The following is a 12,732-nucleotide window of genomic DNA, read 5'->3' on the forward strand; positions in this document are numbered from 1 at the left end:
TTTTATCCATTAAAGCATTTATTATGTGATTAAATGTATGTATACAGTCAACTTTTTGTTAGCCCGGAGCCATAACATTATGATGTGAAGAGTAGCTCTTTTTTGTCATCTTTTTTTGTTAAACTGCCTACAATTCCATGAGCTCCAATCTTGGAAATCCAGTCTTGTTTGTGTTGCATCCTGCTTAGTAATTTTAATGTAGGTCTATCTGAACTATGAACTTTCTGCTTAAATGACCAACTAAAATTATCAGTTACTACTTCAGTGTGTTCTGTTCCTCATTCAAACCCAATGTTATCAGTTGAATACTCACAATGGTAAAATAAGGCAGCAAACCATTCATCCACAATGAACTTTCAAAAAGTATCTCAATTAGATATACTTTAGATAACTCAGTAGAGCTAGCGGACAAAGGAACAAAAAGTATCAAATAGTGATAACCTTGAATTAGATGGCAGAATACTTAAGGCTAAGCACTTGTGACCTAAAAACAGTAGGAGCCAAAACTTGAACTTTTTACAGCTCCAATCCTCTAAACAATGAACCAGCAATACATTTGAGTTGGCTTAACACAAAAGCCCCATACATTCCAAGCCCTGGTTTCAATTGAAAGCTTGTTACTCAGTCTTGTAAATTCCCCTAAATTTAAGACATGTAGCACAATAACATTCTTCAATCCAAAAAAATGAAAAATATTTTAGCTGATGCAGCAGAAATGTGATGATATGAAGCAAATGTAAAACAGAGGGATTACAACAATCTGGACAACTAGCAACATTATGTCACTGATATCTGTGCCTAGAAATTTATTTCTTTATTACACTGTGATGTCTTGTAAGTAACATCAAGAATATGGAGACCATTCTTCAACACGCGTGCATTGCTTCCACTAGCGTAGCAAACTGAAATAACTAAGATACATTACTAAATGGACTTAAAGTAGCAATGTTATCTAACACTACTTTAAGCAGTCATTATCTTTTTTAGAAAGTGTCTTGGAAAATAATTAATACCGAAACAAAAAATGTTGTAAAACTACATCACTAGCAGCAAGGAGGAAAAAAAGAAAAAACCCCACAAACCAAAGAGCTGCATTGATACCAAGCTCACTTGATTGGCCAACACCGTGAAACTACTAGAAATTAATCTGTTAGCATAAGATACATGTTACTAAATAGCGACTAAAGAGGCTTTCCAGTCAAATTGCATCTAATACACCTTTCGTGGGCATGGATCTCATTACCTATTTGAAATATGGAAAGACATCCATATTTAAACAATAGCTACATATAGGTTATTACTAACAATAAAACCTCTTGGAACTCTCACTGACAGCTCATCAATACTGGATAAAAACTGGATGATTCCCCATCATTGCATGATTATATGCATACTATAGGTAGTGATGCATGAAAGCATCAAGGATCTCATCATTTACCCATCAGCAGTTATTCCCAAGCTATTTTGAGAGTTAGACAACATTTCTCTCCAAAAGCAGAGATGTGAAAAATCAGAAATCAGTAGAGTAATGGCCACAGAAAATAATTTTTCAATGGTTCTTCAGTGTTCTTCATTCTTCTTTTTTCCTTTCCTCCCTCCTTCTTTTCTTCTAAGTCTCCTAGGCATCTTTCCACCTCCTCTGCCTCAATTCATCTAACCTGCCTTCCAGTACCAATTACTGCAACATCCCTGACCAAACACACAATCCATTCACTGAAATCAGTGATGATTAGTTAACTCTGAAAAGTCCCACTATTTCTTCTGCCCAGAGTGATTTCTTCATAAGACAGCACTGTCTTTCTGAGTGTTCATGGCAGACACTTATAAATTCAGTTTAAAAATTCAAAAGTAAAAGCCTAATTCCTCAAAATCCCAGCACCACAAAAATACTGTACTCTTAAATACAATTCAGACAACGAGTAGCAGGGTCCTCATACTCTGCTGCAGCTGTCATTTTCTAATCACTGAACCCCAAGCACAGAAAACACTTGTGGTTGAGGGATATTTAAGAATAGACTGGAAGTCTGTGGTCCAAGAACTCCTGCTGAAGTAATGGTCACATTAAGGAACCAGCACAAACAGGCATGTTGCTTTGGGCAAACTTGACCCGTGAATAAGTCCAAAAATGAAAAATACTATGTCCCAAAGGTCCACATTTGCTTCCTCTGATCTCAAGTGTGATCAAAAGCACCTGAGCTTATAACCCTTCCCCTTTTCATAGAAGGCTGATTACTTAAATACATAATTATGCAAAAGATTTCAAGTTTAAAAACACACGGAAATGAATCTGCATTGTCTTAGCAGAGACTACAGAGTAATACTACTCCTCCTCCTCTCACTTAAAGTGCAACAGGAATGAATCATCTACCTGATCTGGATTAGGATTTTTGTGGAAGGATGACATCTGGAAATACTGTGCCAGAACTCTACTTCCACTCTTTCTATTTTAGTGTCCCACAAAAGGAAGAACATTATCTTTATGTGTGACCCCAAGATCTGGTAATGAAATGCCCCTGGAATAAGCCAAGCAAAAGAAGGACATTTATTTAGTACTGGTAATTTTGGGATATCTTTAATACTTCAGATGTTAAGTGTTTTTCATTTATTTTGGTGAGTTAAAAAAAAGGACAAAAATAGAACTGCATGAACTAGTAATTTTTTACAAATTATGCATGCCGGTGTGAATCAAAATAGTAAGGGCGGGACAGCGGGAGCCAGAGGAATGGCTAGGATGAATGCATGTGTGGCTGTTGTACAGTCACTTTGTTGTTCCATCTTTTTACAGGACAGAAGAATATTTCAAAGTTACAGAAAACAAAGCAATCATTTGTACATATATTATTCCATCCTCCTAAAGGGCACAGCAAAATAGATCAACTAGCACAAGTTGTGCGCACATGTACACAAACATGCATACCCAAGTAGTGACACTAAGACTAGAAAACGATGGTTGACTGCCTGTAATAACAGGATGCCTTGAATCCCCAAAACTATCTTTAGCTCAGTGAACTATGTAAAACAATTACTGATTTGTTTTGAAGCTCTAATACTTAAAGGAAAACACATTTTCTACATTTTCTTTGCAATGCCATCTTTCCAGAAACACTGAAATGCCTCCTTTAAAAGTGCTCTTTTTCTGTTGCAACATATGGTATCCCATCCAGTCACAAGATATTTTGTTTCTAATTGATGAAACTGCATGAGTCACAGAATTTGCACATGGATTGCAAAAGGCACTGCTTGTTTTTCATTAAGTTCACCAAGTAACAGATAGCTAGGACAGTTACCTTTGCAGTCCCAGCTACCAAGTAATCCACAAGAAGCCTCCTCAGAAGCATCAAATTCGAAACTTCACTGACTCTTGTGATTTTATTACACAGCCAGGAGTATTTTGTGTTTGTTTTCTTAAACCTCTTTGTTGCAATTAGGGGATCAAGAAAAAGTATTGTGTCTTCTAGTGTTACGGATACAGAGTAAGATTTTGTCAATTCCAGTGTTTCAAGTCTCACAATATAAACAAACAGAACCCAAATTCACCATCTTTAGACTCTTAATACAATAAGCCAAATCAGGTCATGGGTGGTTTTGAGGGAAAAGTGCTTTTTTGACTCTCAACTTCTCACTGCTTGAACTGGCAGTACTAGAACTTGTTACTCCATCACCAAAATAAGTCACAGGTTAATGCTTGTTGGCTGTTCATTCACCAACAATTACAAATCAGACAACAGGAAACAGAAAAACATTAAGTCAGGAAAAAACTAAAAATTTCTGCCTGCATTATCAGGTTGAATATTTTATATCAATGTAAAATGGCTTTTGCAAGGACATGAAAGCCTATATGGCTGAATATTTCTGATTTTTCTTGAAACTAGCACTCCCACAATTTAAGATACTGTTAAGTGCTGCATTTATGGGACCGGTTTCACATGCCAGTCAAGGCTGTTACTAGAAGTATGTGAAGTACTGGCAGTATTGCTGAACATTAGTGAAGGGTATATCTAAATCCAGATTCAAATTTTAGGCCCTATTTCATGCCTGGTAAATTAATTAAGACCGTAGGAACTATTACTTGAACTCTTTTGATCTTACTGCACACCAGTATGTTTTGCTTGATTAAAATAACTGGAAAGAAATCCTAGGAGGGATAGATTTCTCTTATAAAATGGAATCAATGTCATAAAGTTATTTTGTTTCTATTTATTATGAGAAATTCAGCACTGCGTGCTAAAAAAAAAATCACTTAAGAACTGCCTATTTGTATTACAAAGGCAGTTTCTTATACTCTCAAGTTATTTTACTGCTCTGCAAAGATACTTTTCATTTTTCAGTTACCTAAAAAGTTAAGCAGTCAACTAATCCACTGTCTACTTACCATGCTGGCTGCTCGAAACATCTCCTGCTCCATATAGGGCGTCAGATCCAGATTCTGGCTCTGTCTCCCTTCGGGATTGGTAAATCAGCCAGTGCAAATCCAGAATTGCTAATGACAAAACCAGTACATTTCAGTTCCCATTTTCCAGATGCAAGATACATCAAAACATAGCTTATACACTCAAATCCAGTGAAAGAAAATAGTTTTGACATTTCTGTTTGTTTGTGCTGATAGGTTTTAAAATCTTAATTAAGTCCAAATATAAGAATGAATTCACCATGACAGCCACGAGGTACTGAGTATCTTAAATTACAGCTAGGTACACAGCAGAAAACATACATCAAGCATAATAATGAGAACTACTTCAACAACTTAAGTCTATTAGATTTTGTCAAACCGGAGACATAGCTGACAAATAGGGAAATATAATTCACTTACATTACTCCTCCTGTTTTCCAAGTTCTGTTGAAATGCTGCACAAACTTATAGCAGTGACTTCCCTAATAAACAAAGAATCAAGTTTCACAGCTTCAAAGAAATATTTCACTGTAGATTCTATTTCATCTGGTACTACACTTCAAATAATTATTGTTGAGTATTTACAATTCTGACATCAGCTATTATCCTTGACAGGGAAGAAAACTGTTGCTATAAAAACAGAGAGAGAAACTAAATGCTCAGTGAGATTTTTGAAACAAATTTCAGTGAGATTCAAAGGTTCTTGGCTTCTTAGAAGTACTAACACACTCAGCACTTTCCAGGGGCTTCAGTGGATTTATCAATACTTCAGAAATCAACTATTAATTTTGGACTGCAAATCAGTATTTAGAAGGATGATTTTTATGGTCCTATGTTTTTGAAGACAGAGCTTGCTTTATTTCCTTGATTACAGAATCCTTCCTTGAACAGTCAGAAGCCACCAGCTGTGGGCAGGGGAGGGCAGTAAACAACTTGTACTCTTTAAAGGCTGAATATTACATCATAAAAGTATATGTGACCATCACAAAACCACCTCATCATCTAAAAAGGTATTTGCTACTATTTTCAGGTATAACACTTGCACATTTGCTGTAATTTATGAATCTGGCAAACTAACTACTCAGTTTTAGATTACTGCATACACATATTAATCAAGGGAAATATATAATAAAATTGGCTCTTCCCCACACTACGTACACAGGAGTTAACTGTTTTCCTCTTGGTTTCTTCATTTAACTCAAATAAACTGGTAGTTGAACTTGATGGGATTTGGTGGTTTATGATGTCAGCCAGATCTCCAGACCACAACTATATTCACAGATGATCATCAAAAGAACAACAAATAAATAGTTATTATGTCGCAAGTATATATCAACTATCTCTTATCATTACTGTGTCACAACGTTACAAGTTCAGGTAAAGCATTCAAGTCAGAGCATAAAACAGTCTTAGTGTACTTCTTACTCAAAAATGCAACAGAACTCTATTCTGGTCAGCAGCATTAAACAGAGGAAAGTAAGTGGCTGATGACAACGACTAAGGGTAAAATTAAGAAGAATGTTAAAAGTTACGACTCAAGTGAAAGAAAATCTCAACCAAATCAGAATCAATTGAATGATCTGTTGTAGATTTATTTGTTATATCTTCCATAGCATTTGTGGTGAGTTGACCTTGGTTTGCTGCCAGATGTCCATCCCAACAGCACACTCATTCCCTCTCCTCAACAGGACAGTGGGAAGAAAATAAGATGAAAAGGCTCATGGGTCAAGATAAAGACAAGAAGATTGTTTCCCAATTACCACCACAGGCAAAACAGGCTCAGGGAAAATTATTTATTGCAAATTAAGACAGGTGGGGATAGTGAGAAACAAAGATAAATTAAAACAGTACCTTCCCCCCATCTCACACCCTTTTTTCCCAGCCTCAACCTCACTCCTTCATTCCCAGCTCTACCTACCTCCAGTGGTGCAGTGGAATGAGGAATGGGGGGCTGCGGTCAGACCATAGCAGTCCCTCTCTGCTGCTCCTTCCTCCTCACGTTTCCCCTGCTCCAGCATAGGTCCTCCACGAGCCACAGTTCCCGTCAGGAGAACCTGCTCCCACGTGGGCTTTTCATGAGCTGCAGTTCCTTCAGGAAATGTCCACCTGCCCTGGTGTGGGGTCCTTCTTGGGCTGCAGAGTGATTATCTGTTCCACTGTGGTCCTCCTCATGGGCTGCAAAGACTTGCCTTCTCCACCATAGCTTCTTCCAAAATTTCTACAGGCTGCAGGAGAAATACCTGTTTTGACACCTGGTGAACCTCCTCCTCCTCCCTCAGTCTCCACAGGATTATTTCTCACACTTTTTTTCCCCCCTCACTCCTCACTGTTGTGCAGTGTTCTACCTTTTCTTAAATATGTTTTCACAGGGTGCCACCAGCTTTGCTGATGAGCCTAGCTTTGTTGCGGAGCCAGCTGGATTCAGCTGTGTCCAGCACAGGGCAGCCCCAGCTTCTTCTGATAGAGACCACCCATGCAGGTCCCTATCATTAAAACCTTGCCACATAAACCTAATACAACATTAAAAGTTACTTCAGTTGAAATATTATTTAGAGGGAAAAATCCATGAAGAGTAAATTTTTTCTCATAAATTTATCTTTATGTTGCTTATTTAAGAATGGACTCAACAGCAGGTTCTTGCATTAAGCACTTGTAAAACTTATTCTCTCGTTGTTTCAAGGAACAGGAGAAAGTGAAGGAAATAAGTATGACCTTGACTCTCTCCTGACATAACTACCGTAAAACTGAAAACAATCATTGTTCAAAGTAAAGCAATACAAGTGCAGCTCACCAACTAAACAGTTCATTAATATAGGTAAAAATCACTTGAAGCTTTGGTAGATTAATTTGTTGCAAAGTTCCAACAGAAAGCTAGCAAAAACATGCAATTAAAATGCTGCCCAAAACATCCAGAGTCTCTACTCCTCTCGAAGGTGAATGTCTCACAAAGAGCAAACAATATCACCTGCACTTGGCTTGGACAATCATCACATTAAAGCGAACCTGTCTTCCCAGAAGGATGGAAAGAATATACACATTCATTCCTTTTAATGAAGGCAGTTTCTTCACAAAAGCCAAGCTATCGTTCTGCCTGAAATACTTATCTAGACATTTACTTTAAACTGAAGTCCTGTGAATAACCTTGACTTCCACAAAAAAGAATTTTAAAAAGATTTTTAAAAACAATTAAGTTTTAGAGATAAACAGGAATATCATGCTTTCTTAATACAGAATGTAAGTGATTGCACTGCTGAGAAAAGGGAAAATTAAGTCATCTAAGTACCCAATGAACAGGAGTGGAACAAATTTTCTCTCTTCAAATATATCCTTATAGTAATCTGAAGAGAATACATCCATGATTGTGTAGCGATTTCTTCAAGACCTATTCAATTCCTTATTGTTCAGCTTACAGTGCCAGAAAAAAAAGCCTGTTAAAGTTAACATCTGCTAACTAATCATGAAACAGACCATCACAACATTTTATAGGGTTTGAACATAGCTGTGAATTTTGATTACTATCAACTTTGACTGGATTAAAGAAGCACTTTAGTGTGAGACTTATGAAACCTATGAAAACTTATTCCTTTATAGGTAATGCTTCTAAAAATAAACATTTTCATTCCAGGACCAGAAAATATGACCTAGCATTACAAGTATGTCTAATATTAAAGATAGAAATTAATCAGGTGAATTATATTCTTCTGATTATGTTTGAATTAAATATTTCATTTTTAGAGTGTTAACATCCTACAGTAGAGATTCTGATGTGCAAATATTCCTAAGATGGGCTGCTGCACAGATCTGTTCTTCTGAGTTCCATTCCATGTTTTGCTGCTTGACACCAAGAATACATGCATATATATTGTATTTCAAGGGTTTTTTGATCATTTCCTTTGAGGTGATACATCCATATCTGAATGAGACAATACAAAAAATTTACTTACGAGCATCTCTTGACCAGCTGCACTCAAGTTGGAACTACTATATTCTGTGTAAACAGTCCCTTCATGCAGAAGTCAATTGGGTTAGAAAAGCTTTCTATTAAGCCCCTGAGTCCATATCTTTGTATTATGATGGGATTCATTTCTGCTCTATGCTTAACAAATTATAACCTGCTGAGCAGTTCTTTACTATTTCCATGACATAGTTTAAACTAACTGGGATTACTCTCTTAAACGCATGCACACCATGCATACACACACAGTTTGTTTCTTTTGCTATCTTTCCAACTTTTTAATTCCAAAATACTTTCACTTTAAAATTAAAAATCCACATTATTAAAATCAAACAACTCCCCCTCATCGCAAGAATAAAAATCCATTACAAGAATATTCGATACCTTACTGTAGTTCTGCATTTACTTTGATTGAACAGCTAGCTCTCTTCAGGAAAGGTCTCAGTCAAATAGCTATCCCCCTTGCTCCAGAGAACTATGCATTCTAGGAGAACCAAGTACTCAGAGGATGCTAAACACTATAGTCAGATCATATTAATCAACAGAGGGACAACCAAAGCATTATGTCAAAGACTTGTTAATAACTGGAGAGCATAATGAACGTACGTACCAGCAGGGTAGCCATTGATCCACAGTCCATCACAGATGTCACCAGAACAATTAACTATTACGCCCTGTTCATTGAATACGTCATTTCTCCACTGCCCCTTTAAACAGAAATACACACGGATTTTAAATTTCGACAACACCACAGCTAAATTATAAAGAAGGGATTATTTCAGCCAATTTTCAATAGCAAAGTGGGTGGTCCTCAAGGCTTTTTATAAATACCCTTCCAACATTTGTGTGAAAAGCTGAATAGGAGACCACACAACAACCAAGGATTATGTGGCACTCCTCTAAAGGGGAAAGAGAGGAGAATTAAACATTTCTTGCCCAAGGTTTGTTACTGTGGGATACTATTATGTGAGGTCTTTCAGTTCATATATTACATCGCATTAAATTACATGGCAAGAATGAATAACTGCTTTGTCACATACAGAATCACACATTATTTTGCTTTTTAAAGATTGTGAAAAGTGAAATAGTGTACCAAACCCAATTCCAAAAAGCTTTGGTTATTTAAATCTGGACTGCATTTCACTCAAGATACACCCTTTACATAAAATAAAAATTTAAAGATTCCTAATGCTGCAAAGTCAAATACCACAGAAGCTTAGGTATGAGCCAATTAAAGCTTCTATCAATGTTAAACTTGCACACGTAATCATGCAATTTAATATTACGTCATGATGAACGTGCAGTTTTTCTAGTGTACCCTTTCCTACTCAATATAGTATAATCTTGAGATGATTATTTCACAGCCACAATTTTACTAACATTAACTGATAGCAGACTCAACCGATTCCTCTTTGTGGTCCTGTAGCAGGGGAGGATAGGAAAGTTTGTCAGACATTTCACAGGTATTTGCTGACAGGACAGGAAAGGTCACAATAAGGAATACTGGTTTTAGTTTCAGGAACTATAGTACTGTATATTGCAATATGCACTTTTATTCCAAGATACACGTAAAAAACATTGTGAAGCATATAGCTGGCACTGATAATTAGTCTGAACTGTTCCCATATTATTGGAAGAGTTTAGAGTTGAAACTGATAAGGAAATAATCAGACAATGGTCAAAGTACAGTCAAAAGTCCAGGTATGGGAAGTAAAACAACTCAGTAACAAATGTTTTACACAGTACTAAATCCTGTTTAGCTACCAAACAAGATTCTTTCAACGTCAGAGTACTAAAGAACTAGAAAATAAGAATATTTAAAATCTAAAGTGATCATCCTTCTATTAAGTTGCATATCTGGCTTTTTGTGCAACAACAGCAGAGGTACCAAATAAAGTTCTACCATAATTCTAAAATGTGTATGAACCCAGTTGAAACTCCAGATGGATTTAGCGGCTAAAATTCTAGCACTTTGTTTACACCTTTAGCAATTACAGATAAAAGCTAGAAGATAAAGCAAAGACAAAGCAGTTCTTTGGAAATATGCTTCTGCTACTACTTGCTTTGGCCTACTTCCATCACCTTAAAGCACATGATGCTATCTTCAGCAGTTATCCCAATGATAGCAGTACTGCTGGTAACTAATGTACGCAAGCTTCAAGCTCCACTGGCATTTCTGCAATCTTTGCTGCCTAGTGGAAGAGACCTTTAAAAGAGTAGTCACCTCGTTGTACTCCTGAATGTACATAACTGGACAAAGGTCTAGAAAATACTCACTGTAACTGGAATTGTATCTAAATTATGTACTGAAATCATAAGGGTCTTCATCTTGCATCACTGTATGTAAACATGCAGTTGGATTCAGCTGTGCACTGCTTCCTCTAGGGAAGGAAAAAGGATGGGGGTATAAAATATGCAACCTTTCTCAGTGGTTCCTTATCACTACCTGTAAAGGCATTATGCTTGCTTTCAATCAATTCTGATGATTGCCTACTATTAATGTCACTCATTCTCTTAAGTAATTAAGCCACCTCTTTCTTAGATGTGTCTTTGTCTCTCTCTGGCACATTTCCTTGTCTAATCCTCTTTTCCAGATGGCATAAGGACGAGAGATAAGTGTTGCTAAAAGTTGCTTAGCAATGCAACACATGCAAGGTTTGGAAATGCTGACGTCCACATAAGCACTATCTATACATCACACATTTATGCAGAGAAACAAAGGCGTGAACAACCAGAGTGACATAGGGGCCTCCAGAAAAAGAGCTAACAGTTAGTACACAAACAAAGGGGAGCAGGAAACGGAGAAAAAGAAAAAGCTACAAGCTTCCAGTGATGGGCTGTATTATGCTATGAGGTTTTTTGGTTTGTGTTTGGTTCTGTTTTTAAACTGGAACAGGAGATTCTGCTTTAAATAAAACAAAATCCTTGAGTTTTAGTAATGTCCTGTATTTTCTGTGATTCACAGACATACAATGCAGTAGACACAAAGACACTGCAATCTACTAATAGAGAACAAAACAGAAATAAAGTAGTTAATTAAGAACGGTAACTGATGAAGGCAAAGTGGTTTATCATCAGCTAGGTATCAACCACAGAAATCCTCCTATCCTAAGGATCAGTAATAAGGAATTTATTCTGCTAACTGCACAATGTAATTGTGGATTGTTTCTAAACTCTAAAGTAAATGTGTATATGGAATTTATTTAAACCACAATTAAATGTTACAGTTGATAAATAAGAACATTTAGTACATGAACAGTAGTAATTTCACAAGGCCATTTTATCATATTAATTCATTTCTGCAACAAGCTACTTAAATAGGTTAGCATGACTCATTTTGTGTTTAAAAACTGAGATGTTACAAGTGTATTCATCATGGGTGACAACTTTGAAATAACTAGTTCTAAGAAAACAACTAAACAGTAGTAAATTAACTGCAGAAATTCACATGTAGCTTTACTTGAGGTAGTCTCCTACTAAGCAAGATTTTCAAATACTAACTTCAATGGATACAAACTTTGTCAACTTTTATTCAGGAATTAACATCATTTTTAATGGTAGTTACTCCCAACATTCTGTGGCAGGGCACGGTGTTCAAAGACATCTGTTTATGAATATAGAAAAAGATGTTGTAAATGGGTCATAAGTACTTACCACTTACTTCAATTTCCAGTTAATTGATGCAGCTTCCATTTTTCAATTAGTGGCTGTTACACTTTTTATTGCAATTAATTCTGTTTATTTCAAATTCAAACTTGCCTGCCTCTTACAGTATACGATTTCCACATGCTCTAATTTGGGCTTTTATCAACCATTTTCATTATTTGGCTTCAAGCATTCATCAATCTTTTTGCATGGGCCAGATCTTAAATATCATGTTAAAATTACTTAACAGACTTGAGTAATGACTGAACCATGCTTTCCCTTACAAAAAATCTTTGGCATTATAGCATACAGCCTCAGCTGACATTGATTTAGACAAGCACATGTATATTTAAATACACAGAGTTCCTCCAGTATATCCTGACTACCTATCTGGCTGAATATGTTCTGATAGTTCATGCTATATGGCCTGTTTATAGAGGTTGGGAGAATCTACATCTATCCCAAGAACTATAGTCTCAGATGTAAACCAGTTCATGTCAAAAAACACACGAGGTTTTATTTCCCCCTCAAAGAGTTCCTATAAAACATTTCAAAAAGTTATTGACACTCAAATAGTTTTAATAAAAGAAAATACACTGGCTTAATATACATAAAAGACAACAATAACTTTTCAATGCTTTTGATCCTTGAATGAGAAAATAGATATAAAGCATTAATAGCACTTTAAATCACGACATATTGGAGAACAATGTTTTGCTGGCATTTTTTTATATAGGTATGT

General features: G+C 36.2%; 1 protein-coding gene across 14 annotated transcripts in view; it reads right to left on the reverse strand.

Annotated features, from left to right (window-relative positions):
• Positions 1-12,732, reverse strand: part of MORN1 (MORN repeat containing 1) — a 97,028-nt gene that overhangs the window by 76,658 nt on the left and 7,638 nt on the right. For 5 of the 14 annotated variants that reach the window (XR_008580133.1, XR_008580137.1, XR_008580132.1 and 2 more), the window contains exons 6-9: positions 8,956-9,052; positions 6,309-6,615; positions 5,549-5,659; positions 4,373-4,480 (exon numbers count right to left, since the gene is read on the reverse strand). Coding sequence is in view for 2 of the 14 variants with exons in the window: in XM_054849995.1 (XP_054705970.1) it covers positions 8,275-8,303; positions 8,956-9,052 (126 nt within the window). In the remaining 12 variants the exon portion in view is untranslated. Of the gene's footprint in view, positions 1-4,372; positions 4,481-5,548; positions 5,660-6,308; positions 6,616-8,144; positions 8,304-8,955; positions 9,053-10,622; positions 10,727-11,420; positions 11,950-12,732 lie in introns of those variants that run through there. The other 9 variants (XR_008580136.1, XR_008580138.1, XR_008580140.1 and 6 more) reach the window with 5 other exon arrangements.

The sequence above is a fragment of the Grus americana genome, chromosome 21, assembly GCF_028858705.1.
Source record: "Grus americana isolate bGruAme1 chromosome 21, bGruAme1.mat, whole genome shotgun sequence".
Lineage (NCBI taxonomy): Eukaryota > Metazoa > Chordata > Aves > Gruiformes > Gruidae > Grus > Grus americana.